Below are 20,529 nucleotides of genomic sequence, written 5' to 3'. Positions count from 1 at the left end.
GAAGAAGTCATATTAGATAAGATTTTTTTGCAACTTCATCACTTAGACTTGTTTTGCTGATTTTTTGTTTTGTTTTAAATAGTTTGTCAAGGCTTATGGTTTTCATTGATATTAGAACTACTTGTTTAGTATGGATGTATATTGACGGTTTACTCATTCACAACGCAAACGTATTCTATTCTGATTGGTATAGCTAGGCCTACTTTCGGTTTGGCAAGGACGTATATGAGAAGGATAAGTCACACTGAGTTTTGGGCAAAGACAGCGCAGGCGCTTTTGTGTTTGTGCACTGACCGTGACGTTGGGCGACGACTGATTTCCTTTGATATCCGCCGCCGCAGCCTTTGATGTAGCATGGGGGTGCGAGGGTTACCGTCTTACTTTCTGAAGCGTGCTGCCATTTCATGAGCGGTCGTATTTTTAACGATAGTTTAAGACATTTCTTCTAAATCTTCCGTCTTTAAAGCAAGTTATAAACGTTGTAAAATTTAATTTACTTTACATTGGCGTTTCGTTTGACTCGATAAGACAAGTATTTGTTGAGAAAAACGGTTTTTATTCCCGGTTCAGAAGCGTCTCGCGTGGTGTTTAGTAGTGTAAAGAGACAGACACGAATCCTTCTCACTTATAAATCTCACTTATAAATCCTTGGGTTTGGTCTTCTGAGCTGTTGGGAAATCCAGTTCTCTAATTTTACTTATTACCTACGGTCCGGTATTAATTGTCAGCCTTACATCTTCAATTTTGTTTCATTTGGAGGTAAGTTCATTTTTGTATCGGTAAGATCCAGTGTGTGCATGTAAATGTACATGTACATGTACATCTCACAGTGTCCAGCATGTGTATAATGTACGTACATTGTACATATATAATGTATATATACGTACCAGTTAGTATATACATGTATAAGTATACGCAATGAATGTACATTCTTAGGTCATCTGACCCAAAGGGTCAGGATGACCTATTGTCATCATGCACCGTCCGTCGTCGTGCGCCGTGCGTAAACTTTTCATTCAAACGACTTCTTCTCAATAACCGAAAGGCCCAAGGTACTGATATTTGGCCTGTAGTATGCTGGGATGAAGGGCTACCATGTTTGTTCAAATGAATGACTTTGACCTTCATTCAAGGTCACAGGGGTCGAAAAGGCTAAAATCTTTAAACGACTTCTTCTCAAGAACCAGAAGATCCAGAGTACTGATATTGGGCCTGTAGCATGCTGGGATGAAGGGCTACCAAGTTTGTTCAAATAAATGACCTTGACCTTCATTCAAGGTCACAGTGTTCAAATAGGCTAAAATCTTTAAATGAATTCTTTTCAAGAACCAAAAGGCCCAGGGTTCTCATATTATCCCTGCCATATGTGGAACTCGTCTACCTTCTTGTTGGATTTGCTCGGAAAAACATCATGTCATTCAACGTAAAATACACTAAAACTGTGCTTCGAAATTACTTTTTAAGTCGTTTAAACTTACCTTAATATTTCGTAAACAAACAATTTCGGAGGAGTCTGTATAACCCTTAATCGCCTGCAGTCGTCTGGTATCCGGTTGCAATGAAGTTATATAGAGGCCTATAGAATGTATATTCGTCCGCAGTTTTATGTTAAACACATCTTACAAACACGAAGAAGTCATATTAGATAAGATTTTTTTGCAACTTCATCACTTAGACTTGTTTTGCTGATTTTTTGTTTTGTTTTAAATAGTTTGTCAAGGCTTATGGTTTTCATTGATATTAGAACTACTTGTTTAGTATGGATGTATATTGACGGTTTACTCATTCACAACGCAAACGTATTCTATTCTGATTGGTATAGCTAGGCCTACTTTCGGTTTGCTCTTCTGAGCTGTTGGGAAATCCAGTTCTCTAATTTTACTTATTACCTACGGTCCGGTATTAATTGTCAGCCTTACATCTTCAATTTTGTTTCATTTGGAGGTAAGTTCATTTTTGTATCGGTAAGATCCAGTGTGTGCATGTAAATGTACATGTACATGTACATCTCACAGTGTCCAGCATGTGTATAATGTACGTACATTGTACATATATAATGTATATATACGTACCAGTTAGTATATACATGTATAAGTATACGCAATGAATGTACATTCTTAGGTCATCTGACCCAAAGGGTCAGGATGACCTATTGTCATCATGCACCGTCCGTCGTCGTGCGCCGTGCGTAAACTTTTCATTCAAACGACTTCTTCTCAATAACCGAAAGGCCCAAGGTACTGATATTTGGCCTGTAGTATGCTGGGATGAAGGGCTACCATGTTTGTTCAAATGAATGACCTTGACCTTCATTCAAGGTCACAGGGGTCGAAAAGGCTAAAATCTTTAAACGACTTCTTCTCAAGAACCAGAAGATCCAGAGTACTGATATTGGGCCTGTAGCATGCTGGGATGAAGGGCTACCAAGTTTGTTCAAATAAATGACCTTGACCTTCATTCAAGGTCACAGTGTTCAAATAGGCTAAAATCTTTAAATGAATTCTTTTCAAGAACCAAAAGGCCCAGGGTTCTCATATTATCCCTGCCATATGCTGGAATGAAGGGCTACCAAGTTTGTTCAAATGAATGACATTGACTTTCATTAAAGATGCTCCACCGCTGACAAATAGTATTTTTTTCAATATCAAAAACAGGAGCAGACGATTTTGTGTTTTTCTTCAGTTACAAAAATTACTTTTTTTACATCATTACCACCATTGAAAAGTTTGAGCTTCTAATTTTACTTCAAGTTAAAAATATGAAAAATAATTAATTGTATCCCGAAAAAATTCTGTGGCACTATATCTTATATAGAATGAAGTAATGATTGCGCATGCACCAAAGGCGAAATTAATTATTTTATGTTATTTTTTTGTGTTAATTATGCATATACATGTATATACACGATTAAACACCAATTATTGTTCAAATGATGAATATCATTTATGCTCTGTCGGCGGTGGAGGATCTTTAAAGGTCACAGGGGTCAAATAGGCTTAAATCTTTAAACAACTTCTTCTCAAGAACCGAAAGATCTAGGATGCTCATATTAGGCCTACAGACCTGAGCTATCAAGTTTGACCAAATGAATGACCTTGACTTTTATCCAAGGTCACAGGGGTCAAATAGGCTAAAATCTTAAAATAACTAAGAGGCCTATAGACCTGATATTGGGCCTGTGACATGCTAGGATGAAGGGCTACCATATTTGTTTTAAAATGACCTTGATCTTCATTCAAGATCACAGGGGTCAAAATGGCTAAAATCTTTAAATGACTACATATGTTGTATTGTGCCAATAGTCAGATGACCGTTAAGGCCCATGGGCCTCTTGTTGTATATTACTTTATGTATTATAAACACAATTTACATATGTACATGCATGTACATTGTACAACCATTTTCTTTCCGTTACGGCATTTGAATTTTGAAATGGGAATGTAAAACAAGATTGTCGATAATTTTTTGTGTGGCGCAAAAAGGGATACATACAAATGTACACGTACTAACAGGAGTCTACTCGCGAGATCACTAAATGCTTGTAAAATATTATATATATAGGATCAAATACATAAATAATTAATTTAATTATCTACATGTATGTCCTTGGTAGGATCCTATTTTCTTTTCCTCTTCTTCCCAATATTTCCCTTGACACCGTTTCACTTTTGTCCCTTTTTTTCCCCTAAAAGAATCTTTTTATTCTATTTGAAAATAGTGTTTACCCGACAGAAATAAGGGGACTGGGCCGCCTTACATCATCTTCTGATACTGTATTTATAAATGTCTGAATATACATTTGTATGGATATAATAGCATTGACTTTCTTAATTGGAGTTTAAACTGTATACATGTATATACTTTTAAGTTACATTGTACATTCTATACACTAATTTCATTTCTAAATGTAAATAAAATGTAATTACTTCAGTTTTCAAAGTTTTGGGTTAACCCCCCCCCCCACCTTCAATTGGCAAAGTGAAATGTTCTTAAAATGCACATTTGAAAGAAAAAAAGTCTTCCAACACATTTTTCGTACTTCATTTAAGAGAAATTTCCGTAACGTTCGAACCTTTACTAACGTAAATTCACGAACTAGAATAAAAATGTCCATCAAGGGATTATACTATTTCAAAAAATGTCTCTTAAAAGATTAATTTGTTTATATGTCTTAGCAAGACAATTAAGTCATTAAAATTTTGAGTTACACAACAATGTGCCACTGGTGTGAATCCGGTATATTCAGATCGAGCAGGGTGGCATAATGGTCTGACGATATTCATAATTAGCATTTCTAAATGCAGGTATCTCGCGCGGGGGCAGGGGGGTTACAGAATATTCAGGACCTTTGCACCCCCCTCCCCCTCCCCCATTACGTTTCATCTTCCTATGCCACTGTTACACAACAGCCTCTTAAATTATACAGATTTTCACACTGCAACACATTGACCATAACGACAATAAATCTAATAAAAAAAAAAAAACAATTATTGTACATTTCATTGTGAAACTGCCGCACATGCAGGCCGATAACTATATACTGCCGGATAAACTTGCGCTCTATCCGTCAAAGCGATTCACGTGAATTTGATCCATATCTGACAGAACTTTTTCTAACTTGATCCCGACCTTTTACATTCATTAGTGCGCCTTTGGAAACAAATATTAATGCGCGGAAATAACAATGCTACATACATGTAAATATCCTAGAGGTATCGGTTTTTTTCTCGCAATTAACAAAATCGGGCATTGTAAAATACAGAAAGAAAAGAAAGGCAAATTGATCACAATCCACTTTTATCCAATACTGCGCTTTAAGTCCCTACATTGTATATTCATACTTAGCTGATGACAAGAACGATACTTTTAACATACCTACCGGCTACCGACGACGTCGTATTTCACGCACCCCTACTACGGTAAATCACAGATGATTTTTGTCACATAATGATACAATTTTGTTTTCTCCTTATTATCCATGAAAATAAGATAAATTCTGATCCTCTACCACTAAAAAAAAGAAAAGGAAAAGGATTACTTGAAGTAATCTGTATACTTAGATACGTACGCTAAACTGTAAGATCCAGTGATAATCGCAACATACCATTGATATTTCTCCTCTGACCTACGACATATTATCAAATTAGAACGCATTCCTGTTCAAGGATCAAGACACTGGGTTAGCTATAGAGATCGAGTTGTTCTGTACATTATGCATGTACATATATACAAATATGCACGAATGAAGAAATAGACGTGGATAATTCATTGCCAATCAAGATCAATATTATAATACTTTCACATTTTGTAGGGGATGCAAGGTTAAGAGAACATGAACTCCATTCCTATCCATATATTTACAGGTCTACGTCGGATTTTTAAAGTTTGTACAACACAACAAGAGGTCAAAAGGTCAGAGTGAAAATGTTTAAGCCCTGTAGACTGCTGGATGCGTTTGAAATCTAAGGTGGCTATCAATTCCTGAAAAGAACTTGCCAATCATAATTCCTGACGGCCATCAGAAAGTACCGCCGGATAATGCAGTTAAGCTCTATAATGTAAGTTTTCTGTTTTTCTTTTTAATTTATTTTTTTAAATTAAAGAAAAAAAAGTATAGCAAAACTGTGGTGTTTTACTAGAACTATAGAAAGAGCTGATGTGAATCCATCCCACCAGATGTAGAAAACAGTGCATCACATTGGACGTACATTGTACATGTATTTGGTTATAAATGTCAGAATTGCAATTTCAAGCTCACCATCAGCAGATGGTGGGCTATTTAGGTCGCCTTTCGTCCGTCGTCCATGGTCCGCCCATCCGTCCGTTATCAATTCTTGTTTCAAATTTCACTTGCAGGTCCTCCTAGGGCCAAAGGTGTGCATATTATATTTTGGAACCGATCGATCAACAAGATGGCCGATTGGCCGCCATTTTGAATTTTGATAGTTAATGTTTGTTACCGGTATTTCTTAGAAAGTACTAAAGAGATCTGTCTCAAATTTCATGTGCAGGTTTTCCTAGGGCCGTAGTTATGCTAGAACGAATCGCGCCTTACTATACCTTTCACCATTTTTAGGTCATCTGCCAAGGTAGTCAGATGACCGTTAAGGCCCTTTGGGCCTCTTGTTTGTCTAAACGTCTTTTGAACTACATGTACAATATTGCAGCTATAGTTGTGCATGTTGCATTTTGGGATCCTTTGGTGAATAAGATGGCCGACAGCCTGTCATCTTGAATTTTGATAGTTGATTTTTGTTACCGCTATTTCTCAGAAAGTACTGAAGCGATATGTCTTTATTTGTTGAGTGTAGCCAAAGTTGGAAAAGCAGAGAAAAAAGCGGGGGCCCTCTTTCCATTGTCGGACATAGATCATTCTTTGGTGGGCGCCAAGATCCCTCTGGGATCTCTTGTTTAGGTAGTATGAAATGTTGACTTATGAGTTATTCTGTTCTAATATGTTAACAAAGTAACACATTAAATAAGATTTAGAAGCTGTAAAAGGGTATCCTTGTAACTAGTCCGCTAAAACCGACCATAATCGTAGGCTCAAAATTCTGACTGATCGCCTGTTAACTTTTGGTCTTCAAAGATGACTCCCGAAACACTGATTCTTTAACGTCTCTAATATAACTAGGGACATAGCATCGTTAATGTGATTCGTTGGGATGTGGCATGCATAAAAGCGAGTGCCAAACGTTTTCTTTTAACTGTAAAGGCATATTTGACCCCAAACCAACATGTAGAATTCCAATAATTGCTGTCGCCAGATTTGTATTACAATCCCCGGCCTTTCAAGAGCAGTAGGTAGCTGACTATAAACAGGCGATCAGTCAGAATTTTGAGCCTGCGATTATGGTCAGTTTTAGCGGACTAACATGTAACAAATGGTCTTCATGTCCCTGGTGTAGCTATATTGAAAGGTTATGTACAATGTACATATACAGTGTAAGATATGTTTTGTTTTTCAACTATTCTCATTGGCTAATACATAGTCACATTGTGTCTGGTATAAAGTATATCGACTTGGTGTTTCCATTTTTAGAAACATCGAGTTAATATTTCTTTTTGAATTTCATTGCTCAAACAACGTTGCGTTCTTCAGGGTGGCGTTCTATGGCCGACGCGTTTCTTGTAATTATCATGCATTAACACCAGAGAATATTTTTATATTTGGCAAAAAAACTACATATCTGATATAAAAAAATAAGGTTTTTTGTATATTCGGATCATATGGTGTTATACCCCCTTAGTAGAATATGAAATAATGACCTCGGCTTTCGTCCTCGGTTGATATTTATTTCGGCCAATTACTGTAAAGGCCGCGATATACTTATCTATTATGGCCTGGTTGAGAGGCACTATTGCCTCATAGTATTGTCGAGGGATTTGGCTCGGGCACTATCCCATCATGAGACAATACTATGAGGCAATAGTGCCCTCTCAACCAGGTCATAATGGGTTAAGTACATCACCCTGACATGAGACCGTTTTTCATGTCATCGTAATAGAAGCACGTCAAGCGATACCTCGCAACGCTATCTTCATTTCCACACCTCGTTGTTACATTAACAGTACAACACATGAATTGTCGCAGAAATATGGGATTCTATAAAAACGGGATTCAGCTTCATGAAAATTAAAAGTAGATCAATATAGAACATAAGTGAACTGTCTTCTGTAGAAAAGCAACATTTGCTTCCATCCCCGCACACAACAGCCTGTCCGCCATCTTGACGTCTTGGTCGAAGCGCAACGTTATAATGACGTCATGTAATGGTGACGTCACAATACATTCACGTTCAATTTCGCGCCACTTCAATAGTGCCCGCTTGCCCGGGCACTATTGCAAATAGTACCCATGTGTGTAGCCAATCAGAATCCAGTGTTCTGTCACGTGATGAACTAATTATCTATTATGGCCTGGTTGAGAGGGCACTATTGCCTCATAGTATTGCTGAGGGATGGAATAGTGCCCGAGCCGAAGGCGAGGGCACTATCCCATCATGAGACAATACTATGAGGCAATAGTGCCCTCTCAACCAGGCCATAATGGGTTTAGTACATCACCCAGACATGAGACTGTTTTTCATGTCATCGTAATAGAAGCACGTCAAGAGATAGCCTACCTCGCAACGCTATCTTCATTTCCACACCACGTTGTTTCATTAAAAGTACAACATATGAATTGCCGCAGAAATATGGGATTCTATTAAAACGGGATTCAGCTTCATGAAAATTAAAAGTAGAACAATATAGAACATAAGTGAACTGTCTTCTGTAGAAAAGAAACATTTGCTTCCATCCCCGCACACAACAGCCTGTCCGCCATCTTGACGTCTTGGTCGAAGCGCAACGTTATAATGACGTCATGTTATGGTGACGTCACAATACATTCACGTTCAATTTCGCGCCACTTCAATAGTGCCCGCTTGCCCGGGCACTATTGCAAAAAGTACCCATGTGTGTAGCCAATTAGAATCCAGTATTCTGTCACGTGATGTACTAAATATGTTCAACCCCCTTGGTCTGTGTCAGACTCTGTAATTTGTCCGACCAGATTCATATACAGAGGTGACATGGCATAATTACGTTTGATACATTGATGATACTCAATTATGGAATTCTTTTTTTTTAATTTTCAGATTGACTTTTTTATATGTAGTTGGGTGGAGCATAGTATGGCCGCTAGTGAAGGATTACATACAATACGAGGTTCTGAACTCGACAAGACCTCCGAATCTCACTCAAGTCACTATTGTCATGGAACACTGCAATTCGGTTCCTGTGTGCTCGTGTAACATGACTGACCTCAATTCTAAATATACAAAATTAACTGAGAATTTCTCGTGTTTGGTAAATGATGTGACCTATTTGCAAAGCAATGCAACAGGTTTTAATGAAATGCTGAAGAATCATACCAAACAAATCAATGATACTGGCTTTTCAGTGAAAAACTTAAGTTCCACTGTGACAGATGTCAAAGGTCAGCTATACCATCAGTCCGAGCAGACCAACAATGTCCAGGCAGACATGAATCAGGCTCTCCTGAAACATGTTGGTGAAGGTAAACATTTATTTACATCCCATTTGTAACATTGCTTACTCAAAATTAGTTGATTCTGTTTCCGTAGTCGCTTTACTTGATTAATATAAATCAATTATATATTATATCCTTTACAGATATTTGGAAGTACTTAAGTGTCTGTCTAGCTCTAGGCGAACTCTTTCTCCTGATATGGGCGTGCAGATTTAAAATGTCATTTAGTGACAGACAACCCACAACAGCGGTACAGGTAAGTGGAGGTCAGGGATAGAGAATTCTAGGTAGTGAAACAAGGAAGTGGAAAAAGTTAGAGGGAGTCAGGGGCAGACGACTCAAAATAGTGAAAAAGTCAGAGGGAGTCAGGGGCAGACGACTCAAAATAGTGAAAAAGTCAGAGGGAGTCAGGGGCAGACGACTCTAGATGGTGAAAAAAGTTAGTGGGAGTCAGAATTTAGAGGGAGTCAGGGGCAGACGACTCATAATAGTAAAAAAGTCAGAGGGAGTCGGGGACAGACGACTCTAGATAGTGAAAAAAAGTTAGAGGGAGTCAGGGGCAGACGACTCTAGATGGTGAAAAAGTCAGAAGGAGTCAGGGCAGACGACTCTAGATAGTGAAAAAAGTTAGTGAGAGTCAGAATTTAGAGGAAGTCAGGGGCAGACGACTCATAATAGTGAAAAAGTCAGAGGGAGTCAGAGGCAGACGACTCTAGATAGTGAAATAAAAGTATGAGGGAGTCAGGGGCAGACGACTCAAAATAGTGAAAAGGTCGGAGGGAGTCAGGGGCAGACGACTCTAAATAGTGACAAAAGTTAGGTGGAGTCAGGGGCAGACGACTCAAAATAATGAACAAGTCAGAGGGAGTCCGGGGCAGACGACTCTAGATAGTGAAAAAAAGTTAGTGGGAGTCAGGCGCAGACGATTCAGGATAGTAAAAAAAGTCAGAGGAATTCAAGGGCAGACGACTCTAGATAATGAAGAAGTCAGAGGGAGTCAGGCGCAGACGACTCTAGATAGTGAAAAAGGCAGAGGGAGTCAGGGGCAGACGACTCAAAATACTCAAAAAAGTCAGAGGGAGTCAGGGGCAGACGACTCTAGATAGTGAAAAAAAGTTAGTGGGAGTCAGGGCAGACGATTCAGGATAGTCAAAAAAAAGTCAAGAGGAATTCAAGGGCAGACGACTCTAGATAATGAAGAAGTCAGAGGGAGTCAGGCGCAGACGACTCTAGATAGTGAAAAAGGCAGAGGGAGTCAGGGGCAGACGACTCAAAATAGTCAAAAAAGTCAGAGGGTGTCGGGGGCAGACGACTCTAGATAGTGAAAAAAAGTTAGTGGGAGTCAGGCGCAGACGATTCTAGATGGTGATAAAGTCAGAGGGAGTGAGTCAGTGGCAGACGACTCTAGATAGTGAAAAAGATAGTGGGAGTCAGACGCAGACGATTCTAGATAGTGAAAAAAGTTAGTAGGAGTCAGGGGCAGACGACTCTAAATAGTGAAAATGTCAGAGGGACACAGGGGCAGACGACTCCAGATAGTAAAAACAGGTTAGGTGGAATCGGGGACAGACGACTCTAGATTAGTGATCGGCACCGCTGTATTATCGAGGATGGGTTTAAGTAAATACAGACTTCTTCTGACCTAAGTCTTGGATATAATATTATCCTGATGGTACATCAGATATTCAATTTATAATTCTAGTTTATAGACTGTAGTAAATTGAGACTACTCTTGCTACAGATATTTCTCTAAAAATGGCTGAACAATTGTGATACTTTCTTTCTAGCCAGTGCAGACTAACTCGCATGTTAATGGAGTTGAAGGCCGGCCTCGGTCCATTTTGGACGGAATCCCGAGAAAATCTACAGAGAATTCTGTTTGTGTCCTGAGCTTCAATAAAGATCCGGCACATGCGAAACATCTTGCAGTGTCCATGTCATTCCTAGACAGAAAGGTCAAGGTCACAAAATGTATCATCAACAGAGAGGAGGACATTCTGAAGGTCCCCTCTTCAAAGGTACACATTATTGTGCATTTTACGTATATTCCGGTATGTTTTAGTCAAAGCGATGATTCATATATATGAAGACATCATCAAAACGTACTAGGTATAATGTAAGCGTAGATTTTATCGATGTTTACATAAGGTAAGCATTTGTTCAGCAATATATTCGTGCAGGGGCAATTTCCAGGAATGCATAGAAAATTTCAGATTCATATTTTATTACATGAACAAATGCGATAAAATGTTATTAATCTTGAATTGTTATTATTACAATAGAATATAGTTTTGCTGTCTTCAATGGCTTAAGATTGGTTCAACAAAGGTTCTGTAATTATAACAGTACAGTAAGTCTGACTGCTACGTTTTGTCTTCTCATGTTGTTTTTTTTAAAGTGACTGTTACATATATCTACTTTGTTTAAGGTTGTTTTGGTCCATGTTGACTTCAATGCTCGTAACATCATACTTGAGAATCCTGAAAGGGAAATCGGAGAGTTAAAGCGGAAGACAGTGATGGCTTTATGGAAAATGAATGGTAGGTTTTTCACATGGCCAAATAAATTACCTCTTAAGTGCATCGTTCCCCTTTTGGATTTAAAGTTGTTTTCAGCATGTGTAAAACAGAATATACCCGTTTCTATCAACCATCTGGTTGTCTTAAGTCTTTATTTGAATATGTGAATTCAATGAAAAATCTGAAGTGGTAATACAGAATATTGCCATCTATATTTTCTTTGTTTCAATATTTATGGGTTTTGTTTTAACTTGCTTTTCTGTTGTCTCTGAAGTATTTCAATATTAATAGTAGTCTTCTACACCTGCGTTGACTGATTTGAGTTAAATACAAAGGTGACAAGAGATTATATATAATTAATTGCCAGAAAAGATATGAGTTCTTTAACAATGTGCATTCTTGTAATGATTTAGTTTCCATCAATTTATCATTCCCAATTTTACAAGAATCTTTATTAATTTAGTTCGTTATGCACCTTATTTCAAAATACAAATAACTTTAATTTGAATTCAATGTTCATGTCTTGCGTTATAATCGCATATATACAACCTGATGATTAACTGTTGAAAAAGTACATCAAGTAAAGAAAACAATGACATATTGTATAATATATTACTCTTTACCAGCTGATGTGATTCTCTTGTACCACTACGAGGAGAGAAATGCCAAACCTCTGGGTGAGCAGGATCTGTACAGCTCAGATTTGGTGTCCGTTAAGTCTCAAAATGAACTTAAACATTTGGAGGAACAGCAACGTTTCATCAGCCTGAACGGTCAGTTGTCGAAGAGGCAGCGTCAACATCTGAGTGGATTGGTGAAGATGAAGATAAATATTCCATAAGTTCATACCGTGTCAAACCACCACAAAAAAAGGTTACACTGGTCTTACCACCAAAATATAGATTCATTGGTCATACCACCAAAACATCAACTTATTCGTCATATTACATAAAACATAAAATCATTGATATACCACAAAAATAATATGTAAACTCATTCCACCAATCATAAACCTCATCTGTCATAACACCAAACCATAAACAAACGTGTTATTGTATATATACTTAGTAGTAGTATGGGACAGAATCGATTATATTTTTCTTGATAATCAAACTACCAAAACATACCCTTACAAAAATATAAGACCTCTGGCACATATTTGCACCAATATTGCAGTAATAGATAAATAATAAATAATAAATTTGTATGCAAATGAGCTCTACTGCACACACTTGCCACACCAAAGCCGCACATAGTAGTTGCAGAAATAGTTTTGCCATGCATGGATTCGTTTGCAAAATTAATTAGCTTTGCTGCACACACATGAAACACCATAGCCACACACACTTGTCGCACAAAGGAGCACAAATTTGGCGCACCAAAGCAGCACATACATGCAGCACCATAGCCGCACACTTCTTCGTCTAAATCAAAACAGGAAAGTACAAACTAAGGTATTATAAAACTTTGAAAGTCACAACAGACATTCTTTTTATTCTTGTTACATTTATGCACTTAAACATGCAATAAACTTTTGTGTTTATTTGGTGATAAATTTGTTTTTGATTAACCATGAATGACCTTGTCAGCATCAAAACATTAATGTTCGGGATGAACGATTTTTAGAAAAGCTAAATTTAAGTACATATTAAACTTCATTCAACAAACCTTATCAAGTTCGATGACCCTGTCTCACTACATCAACTTTTAACTTTAAAATGATACCTCATAAATCCAATGGTAAAAAGTTTCCATCCTCTGTGTCCTTCATACTCTACAAATTCTTGAACCACTGTTTGAAACTAATTTTAATGTTATGCTGCGGTAATGTAAAACATATCGCCGTAACATCCCTTAGGATTTCTGTGTCGCATGTTTCTAGTACAAGTGTGCGGCAGTAGTTCTGCGCAAAGGTTTTGGAAAAAAATGTCGGATAACAAAGTTATTACAGGGTCAATTCTCATAGACGTGTTCGATTTATCGATAAATAAATCATGTAAATGTCCATTTTGTATATATTTTCTATACCAGGGTATGATGAAAGATATAATTTTCTTACTGTGGACAAAACGTCGTCTTGTAAAACACTTTTTACAAGTGGTTAACATATAAAAGTGATAGAGCCGGAAATATGTTTTTTCTATTGTACTATAGCATTTGCCCAAATTGGGGTCTTTTTATAAGAATGTTTACTCTATTTTTAGATTAAATAATTAAAATGTGTATTTATTTGATAACACAAAAAAGTGAAACAATGAAAAGGTTCAGTGCTGATACTGATGTATTATTTTGTTATATATGACTCTGAAATGTATCGTTTTTCTTATAAATTGTATAGTTAGTAAAATATAGATTAATATGGGTGTCTTTTGTGCATCATTACACTATTGATTTGAAACAAATATCAGAAAATATTTTCATGAGGCAAATACCGATGCATTACTGGAATTGCATTTAACATTATTATATCTTACTATTTGACATCCTCGATACTCCAGCGGTTCCAATCACTTACAATCTCTACACACCTGGACTGTCTCATAGTAAAACTGAAGACAGCTCACTGGAAAAGTCTGAACCATTCACAAGCCTGCAAAGATTTTCTTTGGAGCGTTTCGTTATACGGCTCTTTTGATGTACATCAAAGGACTAAATAACCGGTGCTGTTCTGTTTTATTGTGAGATAGTCAATGGGGGTTAGCTATTGTAAGTGATCGGAACTCCTGGAGTACCGAGGATGACTTTTTGACGAAGGATTACAAAGTACGTTCGAATTGGAAGCATTTATAATCCTTCATTTGGATGTTTGAGCTTTGTGTGTACGACATAAATTAAAAAAAAACAAATCTGAAATACATTTGTATTAAACATTGTGTGCAACCTAAAATGATAATGAAAACGGGGAAGAGATAGACACGTCCATGTTTTGTGTCGTCATTTCATGACAATTAATGTACGAATTTAATATGGCTATGCGAAGAAAAAAAACTAGTTTGTGATGCCATTAAAAATCGGTTTTCAAACACATAGGAATGGTGCTGGAATTAAAACGTAAACAAACAACCAAACATACACATGAATATATTTTACTAACGATCAGATGCAAGAAATATGGAATACAGCAGATTTATTTTCATCAACTGATTGCTGCTGTCAATTATAATGAAACATATAGGATTCATATTCGAAATTACTAAAGGTCTGATTGATTCCGAAAAAATAGCATCTATACATACATGCAAATACCGTGGTTCTTAATTATATTATGCATCTCTTCAATAGTAGAAATATATAGCACACATTTTGAGTGAATGTTATATCATAGTGTAGTTTTATTTCTATCAAAGTTACCAAATTGTTGAGACAGTCTCTTTTCTCATTCTTACGAAACAAATACAACCATAGCAATGTGCACTACTACAGAAATAGCATATGTTAATTATAGTACAATCAATGCAACATTTACATACACATTAAACATTGGCTCTAACATTGCTTTCCTTGTCTACATTGTTTGAATGCTTTCTTTTAGTTGTAACTCTATCAAGTATATGTAAGTAATATCGTGTAAACAAACACACACTTTATATATGTATCCAACAGTCCAGAGAATTTACTGTAATGCTACTTTGACCCATACATTGTATTGGCTCAAAACTTTTCATTAAAGTATGTACGTGCATATTAACGTAAAGTAATTTACTTAACTAAAAACCTGATTTGAACACCCCCTGGAACAGCCACTTGAGCTCCTGGAACAGTCATTTTAACTCCTGGAACAGCCAATTGAGCTCCCCTAATACCTTGGGTATTTGTATCATCAGTGACTGGAACTTGTGCTCCTCTCACCTTATCTGATACTGAGAAAACTCCCGGAGTTTGGGGTCCGACGTGTTTAAGCTCCGTATCAGACTGGGCATGTACGGTACGTTTCTTCCTTGGTGGTTTTCTTTGTAACTGTGGGCTTCCCAATGAAGCTGTTTCTGCCAAATGATTCGGTTGTTCATCGGAGTGTTCTATATCTACGTCGCGGCTTGACGGATCGCTGCATCCATTATCACCAGCACGTTTTCTCCATCTCATGTATACCAAAAGCTTTCTACATGATGCTGAACATCCAATGCTTTGCTTAGAAAGGTTTCGTTTTTGCATACAAATCCGTCGAATCGTAACAGTCCAGAGAAAGACAACCTGGTAAAAAGCAATCAAAAGCAATTCAAGAATGAATGAAATTAAGATCGGAGCCCCTTTCAAGTGGGTTATACAGGAGGTAATATTTGGTCCAATTTTGATGAAACCAAATTTTGTTTTTGAATATTATTTTTTATTGATGTGTTGGCTATTCAAATCGCCTTTCGTCCGTGGTCCGTCGTCCGTCCGTCCGTCCGTCCTCCGTCCGTCCGTCCGTCCGTCCGTTAACAATTCTTGTTACCGTATTTCTCAAAAGTACTGAAGGGATTACCTCAAATTTCATATGTAGGTTCCCCTATAGTTCATATTGCAAAAACAAGATGTCTTGCTGAAGGTTTGTTACCGCTCTTTCTCAAAATGTGAAGGATCTTTCAATTTCATATGTAGGTTCCCCTAGGACCCTAGTTGTGCATATTGCATTTCGGGACCAATCGGTCAACAAGATGGCCGACAGGCGGCCATCTTGGATTTTGATAGTTAAAGGTTGTTACCGCTATTTCTCAAAAAGTGCTGAAGGGATCTTTCTCAAATTTCATATACAGGTTCCCCCAGGACCCTAGTTGTGCATATTGCATTTTGGGACCGATCAGTCAACAAGATGGCCGACAGGCGGCCATCTTGGATTTTGATAGTTAAAAGTTTGTTACCGCTATTTCTCAAAAAGAACTGAAGGGATCTTTCTCAAATTTCATATGTAGGTTCACCTAGGACCCTAGTTGTGCATATTGCATTTTGGGACCGATCAGTCAACAAGATGGCCGACAGGCGGCCATCTTGGATTTTGATAGTTAAAGTTTGTTACAGCTATTTCTCAAAAAGAACTGAAGGGATCTTTCTCAAATTTCATATGTAGGTTCACCTAGGACTCTAGTTGTGCATATTGCATTTTGGGACCGATCGGTGAACAAGATGGCCGACAGGCGGCCATCTTGGATTTTGATAGTTTAAGTTTGTTACTGCTATTTCTCAAAAAGTACTGAAGAGATCTTTCTCAAATTTCATATATAGGTTCCCTAGGGCCCTAGTTGTGTATGTTGCATTTTGGGACCGATCGGTGAACAAAATGGCCGACAGGCGGCCATCTTGGATTTTGATAGTTTAAGTTTGTTACCGCTATTTCTCAAAAAGTACTGAAGGGATCTTTCTCAAATTTCATATGTAGGTTCCCCTAGAACCCTAGTTGTGCATATTGCATTTAAGGACTGCTCCATAATGCTTTTTGGGACTGATCGGTAAAAAAGATGGCCAACCGGCCGCCATCTTAGATTTCATTGTTGAAGTTTGTTACCACTTTTTCTTAGAAAGTACTATAGCGATCTGTCTCAAATTTTATATGTAGTGTGTTTGAAAAAGTTTGAAAAGCAGGGAAAAGATCCTCTTTCCATTGTCAGACATAAATCATTCTTTGGTGGGCGCCAAGATCCCTCTGGGATCAAACCAAATTTTGTTTTTGAATATTATTTTTTATTGATGTGTTGGAAATAAATAAAAAAGAATAAATTAATATAATTTTGAAAAGTAGACCATTGTGACCTAATTTTGAATAAAACACAAAACATAAAGACTATTTGGTGCTTAGATACTAAAATTACACCTATCAATTATGTTATATGCATCATGCAGTATTTTTGCTGATTATAAACTAAGGCGAAGATTATTCTGCATTTGCACATTACAGAGTTATCTGTCATCACGAGTAAATATGTGACGTCATTTTTTTCGGAGAAAATGACGTGAATTTCGCTTATGAAATTATGATGTCACAATGGCTACCTACTCGCAAGGGAGATAACTATGTAATATGCAAAGACGGAATACAGAATTTGAAAGATTTTAGGAAATGGAGTAAATGAAAAGGTAGTTACTTGCATTAAAAACCGGACCGCCCCTTTTTGAGGCCTTTCAAAAATTTCACTTATGTCAATCTAATTAAAATATGACTGGTAATTCCGCTCCACTACGATTCTCTACGATACATGCTTACTCTGTGTAATAATTTTGTTAAATGTTAGCCCAAATTCGGTCCTATTAAGCGTCCCTTCATTTGTCATTTTTTAACCGTACTGGGCACTAATTGGGTTGAATACGGTATTTCAAAAGTGCATATCAGAAGAATATGTACGTATATGTGCTTCTTGTATCAAACATAAAAAAGCATATATTCCCACTACATACTTGCAAACTTCTTTTTTATTTTTCATTATGCGTAACAGCTTTTGGTATCCCTTTTATCAATTGAAAAACAAATTGTCTTTTATCTCTCAACTAATTGTAAAATGAAACGATTTATTAACATCATGCACATGGGATTACAACTTCCCAATCGCCACCAAGTTCTATTAATATTATAAAAAAATCTTTGTTTAAATTATTTATCACCCAAAGAAAGACCCGGAGAGAAATATATACTAAAATAACTTCATATTTAAAGTAAAGGTAGTGTCATGACGCACAGTGATCTGAGAATTAGAGTACCCTAAGACGTACATATAGTACTATGTACATATTTTTTTTATCTATACCCCTAAAACGTCTACAAATGGTCTTAAGGCACTCTGTTGGGTCCATAATTATATAATCTGTAACTAATTCTCAGATCCCTATATCATGGCGTGGATAGCATTAATCTAATCAAAATTAGGCGTGTAGTTCCACTCCACTACGATGCTCTACGTTACGCTCCAATACAATGGTACATTGTATTTGATCGTAACGTAAAACAGTGTATATGTTGTGGAGTCTAATTTTAATTGGATATGGACAGAATTTACTGACCTGTATAATAACTCCGATTCCTGATGATATATACAGGTATAAGGGCCAACCAAAAGAGACTTCAGCTATTGTATTTACTTTTTTTATAAGTACAGCACAGTCTGCCAGGCTAACCCCTCCTGAAGTCAAGAAGAAATAAGAAGGCTAGAAACACACACCAAATCAAAGTTGTTGTAAGAATCATGTTGAAAAGACAGCTTATATACCACCACAGTGAAAACATACCTATGACTTACCGGTTACTAGATATGGCACCGAAACAACACAGGACCAAAACTGTAGACTCCTCATCCTCTCGTCTGGATCGTGAGCTTGGGCATATCTGACAATGCAGACTAGAACACTGACGAGAGTAGCTAATGCTCCGACGGCTGAAAACCCGAACAACTGCAATAAAAGCTCACTTTCTGAGGAACAAAAAGAAAAAAAATACATTTAATCACATTTTATTTCAAATAAACGAAAACTTACATTAAAACATAATTAAATATTAGAGCATTTTCTTAAGGTTTAAACTAGTGATATTTGTATGCCTATATACAATGTATCACTTAGGTGTACTTGAACATAACTGAGTAGATATAAAGTGTATGTGCCTCCGTCTATAATCTTAGGTATTACTGTTGACTCATAGATTGTTGTGTTGTTTGTAACTTTTTCTAAACTATGCGAAAAAAATGTGGGGTTGCGACAAAAAATGCCAACATTTACAAACAACATACATGTAACAATCTACGAGTCAACAGTGATACCTAAGGTTAGGACGAATGCATAGACACTTTATATCAATTAAGTTACGTTGAAGTCCACCTAAGAAGTGATATATAGGCATACAAAAACCACTAGTTTAAGCAGAGTCTTAAACTTTCATACAACGCAAAGTTTTAATTTTACCAAACCATCACAAGGTTCACTACCTATGAACTGTTTCCTTAAACGTTAAGTTAAAAGAATCAGAGACAAATCACTCTTATGTAAATGGCTTTTATTTAAGTGCATAAAAGGGACTTGGCACCGATTTTCGACCAACGGTCAAATACAGTATCGACTGTTGGTTGGAAATATATGTATACGTAATGTCCCTGTACGTTGTACCTGAATTTTCCGCTTGCAGTATAGAATTACACTTCCTTAAAAATGAGCTATGTAATGAGTCGAAAAACTAACCTAAATTAAAATGCCATCATACATATACATGTAATTACGAAGTTTTACATTAAATGTTCTAATAAAAATACACGCATTCGCCAATGAAAAGTTGTATGATTCCTAAAGCGTATATAAATTGAAATAGTGGGAATTCAATTAATGTTATGCATGAAGAATAAAATCTATAAAATAAATAAACATGTTACATGTACTCGTGGCTATGTATGATTGCCCTGAATACGTATAGATTTTGATGATTTCTTACTAAATTCTTAATGAAAATCCATTGTAAGTCACCCCGTGCCAGACTCTGGTCACGAGACATGTACCCTAACTATACTTACGTAGCTGTTTGCATGTACCACACATACTCCTTTCAAAACCCTTGATGTTCCTACAATCTTTCGAATCCTTGCTCAGATAAGTTCCGTTATATATTTTTTTCTCAATTTTACATCGGCATTTGCTGAAAAAACATCCCCATGCTATCACAAGAGGCGAGCTGCATCCATTTTCTGGAACCTATTGCAATTCCTTGAGATGTCAAGCTTAACGCAATAAGAAAACAGCCAACACCCAACCATACATAACATATATGCCTTCCCATGTCTCACTCAAATGTATATAATTACTTTTGGGTCTTAGTTTGTAATCTTGTATACTATATACCTGTATGACAATTTGTTATCTTAACTGCTGAACTGTAAATTATATCTTTACCTAGAAAAAAATGACCTTTCCGTGAAGAAACAAAATTTAGTTTTAAGATAACAACAGGTCGTGTACCGTTTTGATGATAAGTTAAGGAGAGTTGTATTTAAATTATCCCATTTTAAGTTTATCTACCTATACTGGGCT

The 20,529-nt window shown here is 36.8% G+C and overlaps 2 protein-coding genes across 3 annotated transcripts; one reads left to right on the top strand and one right to left on the bottom strand.

Annotated features, from left to right (window-relative positions):
* Positions 1-185: 185 nt before the first annotated feature.
* LOC138317751 (uncharacterized) lies at positions 186-12,659 on the top strand. 2 transcript variants are annotated; one of them, XM_069259619.1, is made up of 7 exons: positions 186-1,944; positions 5,364-5,558; positions 8,643-9,064; positions 9,181-9,293; positions 10,825-11,055; positions 11,466-11,577; positions 12,183-12,659. In XM_069259619.1, exons 2-7 carry the CDS (start codon positions 5,539-5,541, stop codon positions 12,395-12,397), a joined length of 1,113 nt encoding a protein of 370 aa, XP_069115720.1. In that variant the 5' UTR covers positions 186-1,944; positions 5,364-5,538; the 3' UTR covers positions 12,398-12,659. The 2 variants fall into 2 exon arrangements, with proteins under 2 accessions (XP_069115720.1, XP_069115721.1); XM_069259620.1 differs by having other exon boundaries at positions 5,312-5,558.
* A 2,007-nt stretch (positions 12,660-14,666) lies between these two features.
* On the bottom strand, positions 14,667-20,257 carry LOC138317748 (uncharacterized). Its single transcript, XM_069259616.1, has 4 exons — positions 20,016-20,257; positions 18,759-18,929; positions 18,523-18,641; positions 14,667-15,747 (listed from the first exon to the last, which is right to left on the bottom strand). The coding sequence occupies exons 1-4, from the start codon at positions 20,038-20,040 to the stop codon at positions 15,256-15,258; spliced, it is 807 nt and encodes a 268-aa protein (XP_069115717.1). The 5' UTR covers positions 20,041-20,257; the 3' UTR covers positions 14,667-15,255.
* Positions 20,258-20,529: the final 272 nt, after the last annotated feature.

The sequence above is a fragment of the Argopecten irradians genome, chromosome 3, assembly GCF_041381155.1.
Source record: "Argopecten irradians isolate NY chromosome 3, Ai_NY, whole genome shotgun sequence".
Classification (NCBI taxonomy): Eukaryota; Metazoa; Mollusca; class Bivalvia; order Pectinida; family Pectinidae; genus Argopecten; species Argopecten irradians.
The sequence above is the reverse complement of the archived record's forward strand: the minus strand, read 5'-3'. Positions and strand labels throughout refer to the sequence as shown.

What these genes read in the sequence shown, in the direction of transcription:
- LOC138317748 (XM_069259616.1), bottom strand. Translation starts at nt 20,040, where the DNA reads ATGTGTGGTACATGCAAACAGCTAC. An exon ending in GGTGCCATATCTAGTAACCG is followed by an intron (nt 18,642 to 18,758) that starts GTAAGTCATAGG and finishes TCTTGACTTCAG; the next exon opens with GAGGGGTTAGCCTGGCAGAC. An exon ending in GAATCGGAGTTATTATACAG is followed by an intron (nt 15,748 to 18,522) that starts GTCAGTAAATTC and finishes GCTTTTTACCAG; the next exon opens with GTTGTCTTTCTCTGGACTGT.
- LOC138317751 (XM_069259619.1), top strand. Translation starts at nt 5,539, where the DNA reads ATGCAGTTAAGCTCTATAAT. An exon ending in ATGCAGTTAAGCTCTATAAT is followed by an intron (nt 5,559 to 8,642) that starts GTAAGTTTTCTG and finishes TTTAATTTTCAG; the next exon opens with ATTGACTTTTTTATATGTAG. An exon ending in AACCCACAACAGCGGTACAG is followed by an intron (nt 9,294 to 10,824) that starts GTAAGTGGAGGT and finishes CTTTCTTTCTAG; the next exon opens with CCAGTGCAGACTAACTCGCA.